This window comes from Siphateles boraxobius, unplaced genomic scaffold (genome assembly GCF_051911475.1).
Source record: "Siphateles boraxobius isolate OS27281-9 unplaced genomic scaffold, OSU_SipBor_1 55, whole genome shotgun sequence".
NCBI lineage: Eukaryota > Metazoa > Chordata > Actinopteri > Cypriniformes > Leuciscidae > Siphateles > Siphateles boraxobius.
This window is the reverse complement of record NW_027509181.1, coordinates 2,322,786-2,339,832: the sequence shown is the minus strand read 5'-3', so window position 1 is coordinate 2,339,832 and position 17,047 is coordinate 2,322,786. Positions and strand designations below refer to the sequence as shown.

The following is a 17,047-nucleotide window of genomic DNA, read 5'->3' as shown; positions in this document are numbered from 1 at the left end:
TTGGGAGCTAAAATACCTGTAAAGTTTGTCTGGGTTAGAGTTCTGAGAGCCATTGGACTTCATCGCAGCAGAAACAGTCTATGAAACAGATGAATAAAAATCGTTTGAATCTATATATTGCTTAGAAACATTACACCAGATGTATATTTGTTTTTAAAAATGGTTCTCATGGCATACTTGTTGCGGGGTGTATGCTGGAGGGAGTGGCCGGTTCTGGGCAGGATCCTGAGCACTGGATGGGGGATCAGAGTTCATTGGAGGGTCAGAGGTCAGTAGGACAGGATAGTGACCCAGAGGAAAGGCTGAATTTTCCAGATCAGCAAGCAGGGCATCTACAAAGACAAAAAGTTATAGAAAAACATCATGTAAAAGTAGTAAGGCAAGACTCTGAGGGGCACTTCTTTCTTTTTTAATTATTGGCCTTTTTTAAAATTATAATAATAGTGGAAAACTTGAATGGGGAAGGAAAATAACTGGGTATTTCTGGGTGCAGTTGATATAGTCCCTCACGTCTATTGCTATCACACAATTCTGGCCAGTTGATAATACCTACAAAATCTAAATTGACTGCTGGCGGTAGATCCTTTTACTATTTAGCACCAAAACTTGGGAACAATCTTCCTAACATTGTCCAGGAAGCAAACACAGTCAGGTCAAATCTAGTCTAAAAACACATCTCTTTAACCTAGCATAACAAATAACACATTATCCACTTCTATAATTCAAATCATTGATAAATGTTAGGCTGCTTAAACTAGATCAGCCGAAACCGGGAACACTTCCCATAACACCCGATGTACTCGTTACAACATAAGAAGAATGGCCTCTACGCTTATATAGTCTCTCTGTTTATCCCGAGGTTTACCGCAGTGCGCCGTATCCAGGGCGTATCCAGATCAGATAAAGGACCTGCGACTGGACACGAATACAACACATTCCTGAAGTGTCAACTAGCCTAGTCTCTCCACTTGTGAAGGCCTCCTTCACTTTACCTCTACTGATAAAACGTTATCAAAATGATTCCAGTTCGCATGGATCTGCGGAAACGACTAAAAATTCTGTATTATGCAGGCCAGACAAGTAATTTAAACTGCAATCGAAACTTTTACAAATGTAATTTGCCAATGTCAATTTGTAAAAAAGACTAAGCGCATGTGCACATACAGTATATTAAAACGTGCATACCTATAGACTATACATGTCATATGCATATGCATAGTTGCATATGCATAGCTGTCACTGTTTTCACATATTTACGTTTTTGAAGTTTACAGAGATGATAACGTTTTTAAAAAATGTTCAAAGCTTGCACCTTGGAACCTATTTCAAAGTTTTCGTTCTCGAGCCACCAAACACCGTTGTCGTGCAAATGAACAGACAGAACGCAATAAAAGTTTCCTGTTAGAACGGTGTCGTGTTAGCGGCCCCTAAGTTAATGACTAACTAATGATCGTTGCAACGGAAGTGAATCAATCAAAACTAACTTTAGCTAGACAATAACTTTATTCTAGAGCTAATGTAAAGCCAAAACAATCTGTTACTTTAATTTCCTATTATCACTGTAAAGCTGCTTTGAAACAATCTACATTGTTAAAGCGCTATATAAATGAAAGTGACTTGACAATAGTATGAACTACCCCGCTGAATTTCGGTGGACGATACTCAAACTCAAATCTGTACCCTTTCTACACGGTGCGCAGGACCCACTGAGATATATTTCGTAGATTTATTCCGCTCGACGAAGCTCTTTAATATCTTCGAGCAGGACCTCCCCACTGTCGTCCATATCTTTTAAAAGGTCGGTCTGGAATGCCTGCATAATCCCCTTTGTATGCAGGCATGTACCAGCCTGACCCGCCGCTTAAATAAGCCTGAAGGTGAAAGATATGATGCAAACGTCTCTTCCATCCGCGGTATTACCACATAGCCTCTCTCTTGAGCCCAAAATCAAAGAATAAATGTGAAATGTGAAAACAGCTTGTTCCACGATCTCGAAACCTCTGTGTGGAGATCGGTGAAAAACGTAAGGCTCCTACGTGAAGGCTGTGACCAAGCCTGAAACATTCATCGAGCTTACTTTTCTCTAACAGTAGGAAGTCTCCTGTTTCTCTGTTGGCCACTCGTTATTTAATTTGGCCACAGCTCTGGTCACAACCTCGAGTAGCTCCTCAAAGGCAGGAGAATGAGGTGGTGTAATTCGAGCCAGATAATTCGAGCATCGGGTCCTCATCAAACAGGGCCAGGCGGGAGCGGAGCGTCCTGAGAGGCAGCAAATCCTCGAGGCAAACCCTTGAGCGCTGCCTGTGCATGCTCCACTCCCAAACACATCACACAGAGCGAGTGTGTGTCACCCTCGCTCATATAATGCGGGCAAAGGGACGCACACTGCCTGAAAACTTTCTTTTGGCTCATACATACTGATATATAGATATATAGTGACAAACAAAACCAAATAAGACACACAGGGTATATAGACTAGAAGCTGACGCTGTTATGAGCCAGTGTCTATTTATAGCTTCCACTACCCCGTCACATGTGACATCATGACACAACACCAATCAAGATAGGACTAGCTCCATACTATGGAGGACCAAACCTGCAGAAATTAAAAATTAATAAATGAATAAATAAATGAATAAATAAACAAATAAATATGTAAATACATGTAAAAATAAATAAATAAATGACTATTTATACTTTTATTTCCTTATTTATGTATAATTATATTTTTTCCACATTTATTTATTTTTTGATTTATTTATTTATGCATTTATTTATTTTCAATTGTATTTATTTTTACATTTATTTATTTATACATTTATTGCTCTGTATGCTAATTGAGGGGGTCGTGTTTTACCTAAGACATAGCAATTGATCTCAGAGTGGCAGTGCTGAAGCATTGAGGCCACAGTGACACCTTGTGGTGTGACCAAACAATACGCAAGAGGTTTGTGGACGTGACTTTACAGGTCACGCAGGAAATAAATGACTTAGAGATGGGCAATATGGCCAAAATCTTATAACATGGTTTATGTCCTTTAATGTGCCCTAACTGTATGTAGCTACATAGGTTTACCATATATAGGCCTACACTTTATTCCGGACATGGCCGTAAAACATCAGCAGGTCGGGATTTCTAAAATGTCTGGGCACACATGAACAGAATCCGCAGATAACAGACACTTTGACACAGAAGCGCGTCAAATTATCCACTATCAACCACATTTTATGACATGCATTGTAGATCCGTACACAGAAGCTAATTGCATTTTGAATGTAGCCTATCTTCCAAAAACAATGTTGACAGCAACAAACTTTTCCATAAAGAGGTAAAAAAGGTAAATAAAGAGAAAATAAATAAATTAATTAAAAATATTATAATTGAAATAATTGAAAGAACAACATTATATTATTACAACATTACAATTATAATATTTTAATTCATTTATTTATTTTCTCTTTCTTGCCTTTCATGGTTGTAAATATGATTTGAGGCTTCATTGGTGTTATTTATTGTAATTTGCAACTACGTCTGCCATTTGTGAATTGTAAAATGTACAATTTTGTTAATAGCCTATTGGCTGTTCAATGCCTATTTTGTATGTAAATTATTTCTCAAAAAAGTAAATTTATTTCTTTTTTAAAAAAGATTAAAAAAAGATTATTTCTTTTTTCCGCCACCTCGCAAACAACAAAAAGCCTATGTATGTGATAATTGATTTATAATTTTATTTTATAACATAATATGATATACTAGCACACGGGAAGAGTGTTGAAAAATACTTTTTTTTCTTTTTTGCTGTTTCTTCAGAAAAAGAAAAAAGTTCCAAACTCCACAGAATCGCTGCGCCTCTAAGCAACACGTGGTCAACTGTCTAGCAGCCAGGGATGTTCGGTCAGGGTAGGCAGGGTAGGCAGTGCCTCACCAAAGGAAATGTTGACATTACATGTATTAATTCCAAGAGATTTATTAATTCACTACATTATTAATTGCATTTATTTTATTCCAAATATAAATTTTTGTAACAAAAATACTCAGGAATACACATATAATATACTCCATTTGCCACAGTTTGCTCCTAAAAATCATTGTTTCATGCAGAAAATTCAAGGCCATGGCCATTGAGGCAGAGGTTAGCAGTGCCTCTTTGGTCCATAGAACGTAGTTTACGTAGATTTGCGCATGCACAGTTAGTTCTCATGCTGTCTTGAATTATCAACATTGAGGCAGAGACCGAGCTTGCTTCATGTCACGTGATCCACTCGCTCTCACTCACTCCCCCTCTTCAAGCTACTTAGCATCTAGCGGCGCCTAACGTTGGAAGCATCCTATGAAGAAAAAAGAGCTGTGGTCGCTAACGGGAAACCGTTGTAGTCCATGCGTCTATCCCTCTGGACAAAGATGTCAATTACTTTGTTGTAAAAGTCCTCTTTGTTGGGTGTATTTCTCAATTTCATGAGTCTCTCCTTTTCAATGGAAATAAGAGCCAAGGAGGAAAGTCTGTTCTGCTCCTTTCACGTCAGAGGCCTCCGCGCCATTGGGTGTGCAGTTGCCGCAGCACAGCCTATGAGCGAGCCATTTGCTCTGTCATGACTCAACGGATCACAGGAAGCAATAGCAGGTAAATAACTCTTTATTAAATGAAGAGGAAGTCCAAACAGAAAGACTCGGGCGTGGAAATGGTGTCACAGGGACGTCGATGGTCAGCGTGGTGAATCCCAAGTGGTGCGGTGAAGACAGACGAAGAACAATCCAGAAGCGGTGATAATCCACAACCGACGATAATCCACAATCAAGACGAACTTCACAGGAAGACACGACGAGAGACTCAGGAACACAAGACTGGAACACCGACACATCCAACAACGATCTGACAATGGAGATGAGAAAACTGTGAGCATTTATAGTGAAATGAGATCGGCTGCAGCTGGTGATGATATGATGATCAGCTGGAGCGAATCAAGGAATGACACTCAATCACGCCCACAACACAGGACTGGGACTGGCGGATTAATGTGAGCATGAAACCCAGGTTTAATTTTGGAAACGTGAAAAACGGGGTGTACTCTCCTGTACGCTGGAGGTAAACTAAGGCGGACTGCCACCGGACTAATGATTTTGGTGACAGATCGGGCCAATAAATTTGGGAGCAAGCTTATTAGAGACGGAACGGAGAGGAATGTTCTTAGTAGAAAGCAACACTTTTTGATGACGACGTACATGGGAGGCTTTGACCGGAGGCGATCGGCCTTAGCCTTGGTGCGCGCCCCCACTTGGAGTAAAGTCTCGCGGGCTCTAGTCCAAGTGCGGCGACACCTCTGGATTAAGGCGTGGGCGGAGGGAACCGCGACCTCTGATTCCAGACTGGGAAAAATAGGTGGCTGGTAACCTAAACTACATTCAAACGGAGATAGGCCCGTAGCCGACATTGGTAACGTGTTGTGGGCGTACTCCACCATGGAAAGTTGTTGGCTCCATGAGGAAGGATTCTTGGAAACCAAACATCGCAACACCCTTTCCAGATCTTAGTTGGCTTTCTCGGTTTGTCCATTGCTCTGGGGATGAAACCCTGAGGATAAACTAACCGTCGCTCCCAGTAATTTACAAAATTCTTGCCAAAATTTGGACACAAACTGGGGTCCTCTGTCAGAGACCACGTCCATCGGGAGGCCATGTTAATGAAAGACGTGGTCAATGACTGTTAACGCTGTCTCCTTAGCTGAGGGTAATTTGGGTAAAGGGAATAAAATGAGCCGCCTTCGAGAACCGGTCCACCACTGTCAAAACGACTGTGTTACCCTGGGAGGGTGGGAGGGCGGTATGAAATTGAGAGCGATATGGGACCTGGGTCTCGAAAGGACTGGCAGCGGTTGAAGGAGCCCATCTGGGGGTCGATTGGAAGTTTTACCAGTGGCACAAACCAAGCGAGCCAAAACAAAACTGTGAATGTCACGAGCCATAAGTGGCCACCAGATTCGTTACTTGACTAGAAATTTAGTTTGACAAACTCCTGGATGACAAGCCACGTTGGAGCAATGACCCCACTGAATGACGTCAGACCTTAATCCCTCCGGCACGAATAAGCGATTCGGTGGGCAACCGGGCAGAGGCGTTACCCCTTCTAAGGCCATCTTGACCTTCGATTCGACCTCCCATACAAGTGTGGAGACAAATAGACTCTCCAGTAAAATGCACTCAGGAGTAGACGGGCGTTCGGAAGGATCAAAAATGCGTGATAAAGAGTCGGGTTTGATGTTTTTGGACCCCAGCCGGTACGAGAGAGCAAAATCAAAACGACCGAAAAAAAGTGCCCACCGAGCCTGCCTGGAGTTCAATCTTTTGGCAGTTCTGATGTACTCTAAATTCTTGTGATCAGTCCAGACTATAAAGGGTACCCCCGAGCCCTCTAACCAATGACCTCATTCCTCCAACGCTAACTTGACTGGCAACAACTCCCTGTTACCAATGTCGTAATTGCGTTCGGCTGAGGACAAGCGATGAGAAAAAAACGCGCAAGGATGCATCCTGTCGTCTGTGGGAAAACGCTGGGACAGGACTGCTCCTACCCCCACCTCTGACGCATCGACCTCCACCACGAACTGCCGTGAATAATCAGGGGGAACGAGAATGGGAGCTGAAACAAAGCGGCTCTTGAGTTTGGCAAATACAGCCTCGGTTGTATCTGACCACCTGAACGGAGTACTGGGGAGCTCAAGGCAGTCAGAGCTGTGGCTAGTTGGCTGAAATTACGAATAAAACGTCGATAGAAATTGGCGAACCCCAGAAACCTCTGTAGGGCCTTACGGGAATCTGGACTTGGCCATTCTACCACAGCCTTAACCTTCTCAGGGTGCACACGCATTCCCTCAGACGAGATGATGTATCCTAGGAAAGGAACAGACTGTGCATGAAAATCGCATTTGTCCGCCTTGACAAAAACCCCATTCTCTAACAACCTCTGAAGCACTCGTCGGACGTGTTGCACATGTTCCTGGAGAGACGAGGAAAATATCAATATGTCATCCAGGTAAACATATATGAACTGGTCTATCATGTCTAGCAACACGTCATTGACCAGTGCCTGGAAGACTGCTGGGGAGTTGGACAGCCCGAAAGGCATGACCAAATATTCAAAGTGCCTCCTGGGGGTTTTAAAAGCAGTCTTCCACTCATCCCCCTCCCTGATGCGCACCAAATGATAAGCGTTATGCAAGTCCAATTTCGTGAAGATGGACGGAGCCTGCAACCTCTCGAAAGCTGAAGACATCAACGGCAAAGGATAAGTATTCTTTACCGTGATGTTATTCAACCCCCGGTAATCAATACAAGGTCGCAGAGACCCGTCCTTCTTCCCCACGAAAAAAAACCCTGCCCCCGCTGGAAAAGAGGAAGGGTGGATGAGCTTGGTTGCCAGAGAATCAGAAATATATTTCTCCATAGCCTCCCTTTCAGGAACAGAAAGTGAGTATAACTTGCCTTTAGGCGGAGACTTACCTGGCATTAAATCTATGGCACAGTAATAGGGACGATGAGGAGGAAGAGAAGCAGCATGAGACTGAACACTACTTTCAGATCATGGTACTCCTCGGGCACGTTAGACAAATCCCCTACTTCCTCCTGAAACACACAAACTGGCACAGACGGACAAGCAGACACGAGACAAGACTTATGACATTCCTTGCTCCACTCCAGTATAGCTTTATGTTGCCAGTCCACTCGGGGGTTGTGACGGGTGAGCCAGGGAAGTCCAAGAACAATGGGTGCCAGGGGTGAATCCAGAATGTAAAAACAAATTGTCTCGGAGTGATTGTCTGAAGTGATGAGGGTGATGTCTTCAGTGGTTAATGAAATGGTGGGGAGTTCTTGACCGTTAAGTGCATGTACTGCAATCCTTTGTGTGAGTGGTCTGAGGGGAATCTGCAATTTGTGTGCAAAAGTGCTGTCCATAAAGTTACCTTTAGCCCCGGAATCCAAAAGTGCTCGACCGTCGTGCTGGTGAGCTGACAATCTCAGTCTTACCGGAAGGAGAGTAGATGTGGATGAAGTCTTCTGGGCGGAGATCCCACCCGATAGTAGCCTCATGCTTACTATCGGGCTTGGCCTTTTACCGGGCAGTTGTAAGCGTAGTGTCCCGAGCCTCCACAGTATAGGCAAACTCACCCACGTAGCTCTCTGGAACAGGTAGCCGTGGTTCGACGTGAGTTGGATTCTCCGGTGGAATGAGGGGAACGGCTGGTGTGGGTGGCGCAGCGGGAGCTCGAAGAATCTGCTGGGTCAGCTCGGACACCTGCGTCACAAAAGCTTGTACCACACGACCCGTGTCATTCAAATTCCTCTCCTGCGAGTCCATTCTTCTCATACTGTGTTGAACAAAGTCCTCCATACTGGTCATTTATGGTGAAATGAGATCGGCTGCAGCTGGTGAAGATATGATGATCAGCTGGAGCGAATCAAGGAATGACACTCAATCACACCCACAACACACGTGCTTTCATGCAACAACAACAATACGAGACGAGAAGGAAACAATGAATTAGTATACCGTGACACGCTCACTGTGCTAACGTTAGCTGTGCAGCTGCAAATGCGTTTTACATATAGGCTTCAGTAAATCGAGGAAAAGGAGTTTCGTCTACAAATAAAAGTAAGCACCCCCTTTAGAACGTAAATTATTAATTTATTTATTATTTTTAAAACCCTTATATTGGCTTGTGTGTTGTCTGATGGTGGCCTGCTGTGCGCTGACACCAAAATGTTCTCTCTTCTATAACGTTACCCTGGTGCGCCATCACCTCTGCCACATTTGTACTGTAGTTCTATCTGTGCGATTAGCCTATGGTGCATTTCGTAAGGGTTAAAATGCTGTTTTGTAGTTCTCTTTTTTTAATCCTGGTGCGCCGTCGCCAGACGTTTATTGCGTGTCGGTGTGTGCGCCTAGCGCAGTTTGTAGGAGCGAATAAGCCGTTTTTGTACTTTAAAGCTGTACTGCTGACACAATGTTTTCTGACTGTAGCCTATTCAAATCCTGGTGTGCCGTCACCAGAGTGACCAGACCAATAGTGTGTGTGTGGCTGTCTGTGCGCATTTTGAAGGAGTGACTAGGCTATAAGACATAAGATAGATGTGTCCATTGATTTGATTATTGAATTGATTGTGCATTAGCCTCACATTTGAATGACTTTGCTGTATGAAGGCAGCGATGTGATGATGCCTGATATGAACTTGGGTTGCTAGGTAAAATATGTAAGAATTTTGCAGTAAAATATCCAAAAACCACTAGGCCAATGTTATATATTTTGTTTAGTTGATTACTTACAATATCCCAAATATTTCCAACTATTTGTAAATCGTGAGAGAATTGCGATTTCAACCAAGGAAATGGGGCGTGTGAGCAGGGGTGAGGAGTCGCCAGTCAATGACGTCATATCCGCGTTACCCTCGGTTTCCACCAGGTTTGACATCGCACTGCCATAGTAGTCCATAGATACAGCCAAGACACAACCTAACTAACAACATTCAACACACTCAAATGCCGTTTAGTGTGATAGTGTAACTGTTAGAGCAAGTGAAACAGAACTGCGTTACCTCAAGTTTAATTTGTCTAATAAACTGACCTGTGTGAGTATTAATTCAGCACTTGCGTGTAGTTCGGTAGAATGAAATGTCCTTATTCCTTTATATCCGCAGGACTCACGTTGTGTGAGACGCTGGTATACGTCTAGCAATCGCGCCCTGCTTCACACCACAGTCATTTTAAAAACATCAATGTATTCACTCATCCATAAAAGATCCATCAGCTTGACGACAAGATCCATACGTACGCTTAATGCGGAATATACGTCATCAATATACGCCTTTGTTATTGTGAGAGGTTAGCGACCCCTGGTGGCAAAAATTCCTTGCATATTGTACCTTTAACTGAATGGATATATGAACATATATGCCACATTGATAGGTCACAGCCTACCCATGACAAGATTTCATGCTAGTAGCCTATTTGAACAAATCAGTAGCCTATTTGAACAAATCAATAGCCTATTTGAACGAATTCTTACAGATCATTAACTAAAAAAACTTGGTTTAGGGGTTAGTTACCCTTTAATGATTGAACTCACTCGTTAAGACGGGGGCTTGGCACCACCTACTGGCTGTTTTAGTTTCATATTTAAAAGTATAATTTCATCGATTCTATCATTTCATATTTCAATATTCAAAATATTATATTTAAATAATTAATCTTATAACATTATTTACCCAACTGTAATTGCAATGTAAATGCATCCATGGCTCCTCTGCATTAACAGTCTGTGTAAGTAATATCTAATGCCATTCAGAGTCAGCGTCTGCACGTCCCAGCAGTGCGAAGAAGGATTTTGTTGAAACTGATTTTACTGGTGACAGCCATATATAGTAGTGCCTTATTAACTGAATTGATCAGTTAAACTTAAGAACTTATAGGCTACATGATGATGCATATAGCCTATGATAAGGGTTTAAAAAAATAAACCTATATAGCTACATACAGTAAGGGCATATTAAAGGACATAAACCGTGATATAAGATTTTGGCCATATTGCCCATCTCTAAGTCATTTATTTCCTGCGTGACCTGTAAAGTCACGTCAACAAACGTCTTGCATATTGTTTGGTCACACCACAAGGTGTCACTGTGGCCTCAATGCTTCCGCACTGCCACTCTGAGATCGATTGCTATGTCTTAGGTAAAACACGCCCCCCTCATTAGCATACAGAGCAATAAATGTATAAATAAATAAATGCATAAATAAATAAATGTATAAATAAATAAATGTATAAATAAATAAATGTAGACATAAATGCACATATACATAAATAAATGTGAAAATAAATAAAATTGAAAATAAATAAATGCATAAATAAATAAATCAAAAAAAAAAATGTGAAAAAAAATATAATTATACATAATTAAGGAAATAAAAGTATAAATAGTCATTTATTTATATATTTTTACATTTATTTGCATATTTATTTGTTTATTTATTCATTTATTTATTCATTTATTAATTTTTAATTTCTGCAGGTTTGGTCCTCCATACCATACAGGCTTTAAACACAATCATGCTGAAGGCGTTCACCAAAGTGTCGTCTTTCAACGCAGCGCGAGTTCCCTCTTAAGGAAACTGAACTGGTCTGACTGTGCCAATAGAAAAAAATTTAGTCCTTATATATTGAAGGGCAAAGTTAAATGTGCCATTTATTACGATGGGTTTATGTAAAGATTGTTTTAAGTTCACTTAAATCAAAAAAAGTTTTTTAAAGCCTAATAAATATTAAAATTGATAGCTTAATTATACTGTAATGCTGAATGGCTATACTAAATGGCTAAAATTGAGAAAAATATATTTCATAGAGACTGGATTTTTTCATAAAAAGATGCCATTAAACAAATATTTAAAATATATGCTACTATATTTATGTTCTTTCCACATACATTTGGAGATTAAATGTGAAATTATTACAATACAAAAATATATTAAAAAAATGTAAAGGTGTAGGTGTAGGTGTGATTAATCGCGATTAATTGCGGAAAATGGTTTGATTAACTAGTTAATTTTTTAATCGATTGATATACACTACCAGTCAAAAGTTTTGGATCTGTAAGATTTTTACTATTTAAAAAAAAGTCTCTTCTGCTCACCAGTCTGGATTTATTTGATTAAAAATAAACAAACATAAAAACAGTAATATTGTTAAATATTATGACAATTTAGAATAACTGTTTTCTATTTTAATATATTTTAAAGTGTCATTTATTCCTGTAACCAAAGCTGAATTTTCAGCATCATTACTCCAGTCTTCAGTGTCACATGATCCTTCAGAAATGAGTATACTCTGATGATTTGATGATAAAGAAACACGTATGATTATTATCAATGTTGAAAACAGTTTGTTTTCAGGATTCTTTGATGAATAGAAAGTTATCTTTTGTAACATTATAAATGTCTTTATTGTCAAATTTTTAATTGTCAAATAAACTTTTAATCAGTTTAATTAATCCTTGATGAGTAAAAGTATTGATTTTATTTTTTTCCCCCAAAAATAAAATAAAAATTCCTACTGACCTCAAACTTTTGAACTTTAGTGTTTAATTATACAATAAGCTTTCTATTTAAGATACATGCTGGTCTTTTGAGCTTTCTATTCATCAAAGAATCCTGAAATAAAAATGTAAATAACTGTTTTCAACATTGATAATAATCATAAATGTTTCTTGAGCATCAAATCATCATATTAGAATGATTTCTGAAGGATGTGACACTGAAGTCTGGAGTAATGATGCTGAAATTTGAGCTTTGATCACAGGAATAAATTACACCACTACATTTTCACATAGAAACCGTCTCAGGTTACGACTGGAACCCTAGTTCCCTGAGAAGGGAACGAGACGATGCGTCGATGACGCTTTGGGAAACGCCTTTGCATGACTGAGTCTGAAGCACTACTGTCAACTAGTCCAATGGAATGAATGAAGCGTCAAGGGCGGGTGACGTCATGACCAGGAAGATATAAAAGCACATCCGGTGCAATGCTCGCGTTAGCTTTAGAGCCGAAGCAAAGTCGATCGCAGGGATGCAGGAAGTATGGCAGGGAGACGCATCGTCTCGTTCCCTTCTCAGGGAACTAGGGTTACAGTCGTAACCTGAGACGTTCCCTTTCGAGGGAACTCGCGATGCGTCGATGACGCTTTGGGAACGATAATACCCAATACGCCATAATTACAAAATGCAAGATGATAAAACTGTCGGCAAATTAAGTAAAAAGCACCTGGGATCCTGGGGCAGCTTCCAGGTCCAGGCTATAAAACCTCACAAATGTTAGCGGCGAGGACCAACCCGCCGCATCACAAACCTCCTGAAGGGAAACTCCTGATAAGAGGGCTTTAGAGGCCGCCATACTTCGGGCAGAGTGAGCTCTGACCACCAAAGGGCATGGCTGGCCAGAGAACTCATATGCAAGAGAAAAAGAGATTCAGTTTTTCCTGGTCCGAAGATGTAAACGGAGGAGGACAGAATGCCTGCATTACAATAGGCCTTGGAATATTGGTTGGCACCTTAGGGACGTAACCCTGCTTAGGGTATAAGAACGCCTTAACCATACCCGGTGCAAATTCCAAACAGATGGGAGACACAGAAAGAGCCTGAAGGTCTCCGACTATTCTGGCCTTGGTTATATTATAGTTTACTTTGTTAATACTGACACCTTGTGGTCACTTTAAGTAGTACGTCGCCTTTAATAATATATCAGCCATTTTGGATTTTAGAGCTCATGGTGCAGAGTGTAGAGATGCATCCACGTCCATCCTTCTTGTTTCGCTCTTGAAAAAGGCACAATCTGTAAGTTTAAAGACTAATCTAAGTGGTAAAATATGATTACATGTATTCTGATAGGTTATAGACATGTTTGAGACCGATTTACAAGTGATATGTTAAATGTAACCCATGGCACATAATTGTGATGCTTGATTGTTTATCCTTCTTAGTACAGCTATCTTCTAAGTTATGTAAAGGCGATTTATGTGCATCTTAAATGTTGTTTTGATCTATGTGAACTGAATGTAATATTGTAAGATATACTTTTTTGATATCATTGTTCATTTGTGTTACAGTTTCACAAATTGGGCTTCAGTAAAGAAAGTTTGACCCTGACAACTGTCTACGACTTTTACTAAGCCTTTGTTTAACTCGCTGCAAAAGCAAACACAAGCTGAGGGCAGAAGAGTGAAAAGATTGACTTCACATTGAGAGCTTAATACTGGACTACATGCACTCTATCTGCTGAAAGAACCAAAATGTCCCACTCGTCGAAACACAGCCAAGCTTCCAAGCTTGAAACCAGGTCAGAGGCTAAATCTTCAGCCAGCAACACTTCATCCTCACGTCGCTCTCATAAATCTAATGCAAGCCAAGCTGCAGCTGAAGCACGCGCTAAGGCAGAGGCCGCACGCACAAGAGCTGAGTTTGCAAAGCGCCAGATAGATATGGAGATCGAAAAGGCTAGGATTGAAGCAACGCTGAATGCTCTGAAAGAGGAGGGAGAAGCTGAAGCAGCCCTCGCAGCAGCAAGGGTGTTAGAATCTGCCGCAATGTCTTCAAACGACGAAACTGAAAGGGGTAGTTCTTTAGCTGCTGAACGCACAGAAGAATACATTAGGATACACTTTTCTCAGAACAAGAGTATGAAGAAAGAGAATGATCAAGCAAGTGCAGATCACAAAGACATTCCTGGAATCAGCCAGTCTACTCCTAACGTTGTAAATGCAGCAAGCAGACATGACCAAATGGGGTATCAGCATACAAGGCAGCCAAATTGCTTTCCCTCTCATGTGAGAAACACCTGCTCGCCAAGTGCTCCAGTACCTCGATCCAGCGAGGTGTCTGATCTTGCAGTGTTTCTTGCACGCCGTGATATTCTCACTTGCAGCTTCAAAGTATTTGATAACAAGCCAGAGAATTACATACCCTGGAAAACAGCGTTTCTGAATGCCATTAATGGTCTAAATCTAAAAGGCAATGAAGAGATCGATTTGCTTACTAAGTGGCTTGAAGGTGAATCCCTCCGGCATGCTCTGAGAATAAGAGCGGCCCATGCACATGATCCTGAAGCTGGCCTTAGACATTTATGGCAACGTTTAGACAGAAAATACGGTTCCCCAGAGGTAATCGAAGCATCTTTATTCAAACGTTTAGAGAGTTTCGCTAAGATTTCTCACAAAGACTTTAATCAGCTGCAAGCACTCGCAGATCTGCTCCTGGAAGTGCAAGCAGTAAAAGAGGAAGGCAGTCTACCTGGTCTTGGATTCCTTGACACATCAAAGGGAATAAACTCTATCGTCGAAAAATTGCCTCACAATCTTCAGGAAGCATGGGTAGTTAAGGGAACAAAGTACAAAAAACAATATCTTCTTCATTATCCACCTTTTTCATACTTTGTTGAGTTCGTCAATGAAAACGCTGAAATGAGAACAGATCCCAGCTTCTCTTTTCAATCTTCTAACACATTGCCTCTTAAAGCTGAAACAATCCAAATGAAGCAGTCAAGATTCAGACCTTCTATCTTTTCCAGCAAAACAGAGGTTGAATCAAACTTGTCTCTAAGTTCCAACACCAGTTCAGCTGACCTGACAAGACACTGTCCCCTCCACAAAAGGAACCATTCACTATTGAAATGCAGAGGTTTCAGAATGAAGTCTTTAGCTGAAAGGAAGAGGTTTATTAAAGAGAACTCTATCTGCTACAAGTGCTGTGTTTCTTCAGACCACAGGGCCAAAGACTGCAGGGTGACTATCCATTGTTCAGAATGCAATAGCCATGACCATGTCTCTGCTCTTCATGATGGTCCAGCTCCATGGCTCCAAAAGGGACCCGCCATACCAACAGAGGCTCAAGGCGGGGAGCAAGAGGAACCAAGCTCCACAGTGACCACGTCCATCTGCACAGAGATATGTGGAGCAGGGTTACAAGGAAAGTCATGCTCAAAAATTTGCCTAGTCAATGTTTACCCTGACGGTTGTTCTGAAGAAAAGAAACGTATGTACATAATGTTGGATGATCAGAGTAACCTCTCTTTAGCGAGGCCAGCCTTCTTTCGTACATTCAATGTTCAAGGTGAAGTCTTCCCTTACACAATGAGAACATGCTCAGGCACAGTTGATACTAGTGGAAGGAGAGCAAAAGACTTTGTGGTTGAATCCTTGGATGGGAAAGTATCAATGAGGCTTCCAACACTCATAGAGTGTAATTCGATCCCTGATAACAGTATGGAGATTCCCACTCCTGAAGCCGCTGCTTACCATCCTCATCTTCAAGCCATTGCCTCTCAGATACCTCCACTGGATCCCGCAGCTGACATTCTCATTCTTATAGGGAGAGATCTTATCCGTGCGCACAAGGTCCGGAAACAGCGCAATGGTCCTCACAATGCTCCATATGCCCAACTCCTCGACTTGGGATGGGTGATTGTAGGAGATGTGTGCCTCGGTGGAGCTCACAAACCCCCGGTGAGCACTTTCAAAACTAGTGTGCTTGAGAACGGCAGGCCCAGCTTTCTCAGGTTACTGGATTGTTGGAGGTAAGAGATCAGTCAGCAGCTCCATCTACAACTGTGTCACCTGTCGCAAATTGAGAGGCAAACAAGAGGAACAGATCATGGCAGATTTACCAGCCGACAGATTACACATAGACCCGCCATTCACATTCGTGGGGCTGGATGTTTTCGGTCCATGGCCAGTCGCGGTCAGGAAAACACGAGGATGTACGGCAGAAGCCAAAAGATGGGTGGTAATATTTACTTGCATGACTACACGGGCGATTCACCTAGAAGTGATTGAGTCTATGAGTGCCTCATGTTTTATCAATTCCCTGCGGCGTTTCTTTGCAATCAGAGGCCCCACTAAGATCTTGAGGTCTGATTGTGGAACCAAATTTGTGAGAGCCTGCAAAGAGCTACAAATTGACAAGCAAGGTTGCCACAACACAAACATCCAAGCTTACCTATCTGATAATCAATGCTGCTGGCAGTTCAATCCTCCACACGCTTCACATATGGCAGGATCCCGGGAGCGTATGATTGGAGTTGCCCGACGTATCCTCGATGCCATGCTCCTTCAACACAGCCCTGCAAGACTTACACATGAAGTTTTAATAACGTTCATGGCAGAAGTGAGTGCAATTGTGAATGCTCGTCCCTTAACTACAGTCTCTACTGATCCAGAACAACCAATGATACTAACACCAGCAATGCTGCTCACGCAGAAAGTTGGAGCCCCACCAGTACCACCTGGCCAATTTGAAAACCACGATTTATGCAGAGCTCAGTGGCGTCGCGTTCAGTATTTAGCCAATGTCTTCTGGGGAAGATGGAAGAATGAATACTTGAGTGGACTTCAAGGACGTCCCAAGTGGCGCACAGCTAAGCCAAACCTACAGAATGGAGATGTTGTGCTTCTAAAAGATGCCCAGGAGAAAAGAAATGACTGGCCAGTTGGGATCATAACTAAAACTTACCCAAG

General features: G+C 41.7%; 1 protein-coding gene across 7 annotated transcripts in view; it reads right to left on the bottom strand.

Annotated features, from left to right (window-relative positions):
* LOC143714613 (transforming growth factor beta-1-induced transcript 1 protein-like) overlaps positions 1–17,047 on the bottom strand; it is a 163,528-nt gene that overhangs the window by 123,677 nt on the left and 22,804 nt on the right. For all 7 annotated transcript variants that reach the window (XM_077205843.1, XM_077205840.1, XM_077205844.1 and 4 more), the window contains 2 exons: positions 178–332; positions 17–78 (listed from right to left, as the gene is read on the bottom strand). In XM_077205843.1, the coding sequence (XP_077061958.1) occupies positions 17–78; positions 178–332 (217 nt within the window). The remainder of the gene's footprint in view (positions 1–16; positions 79–177; positions 333–17,047) is intronic.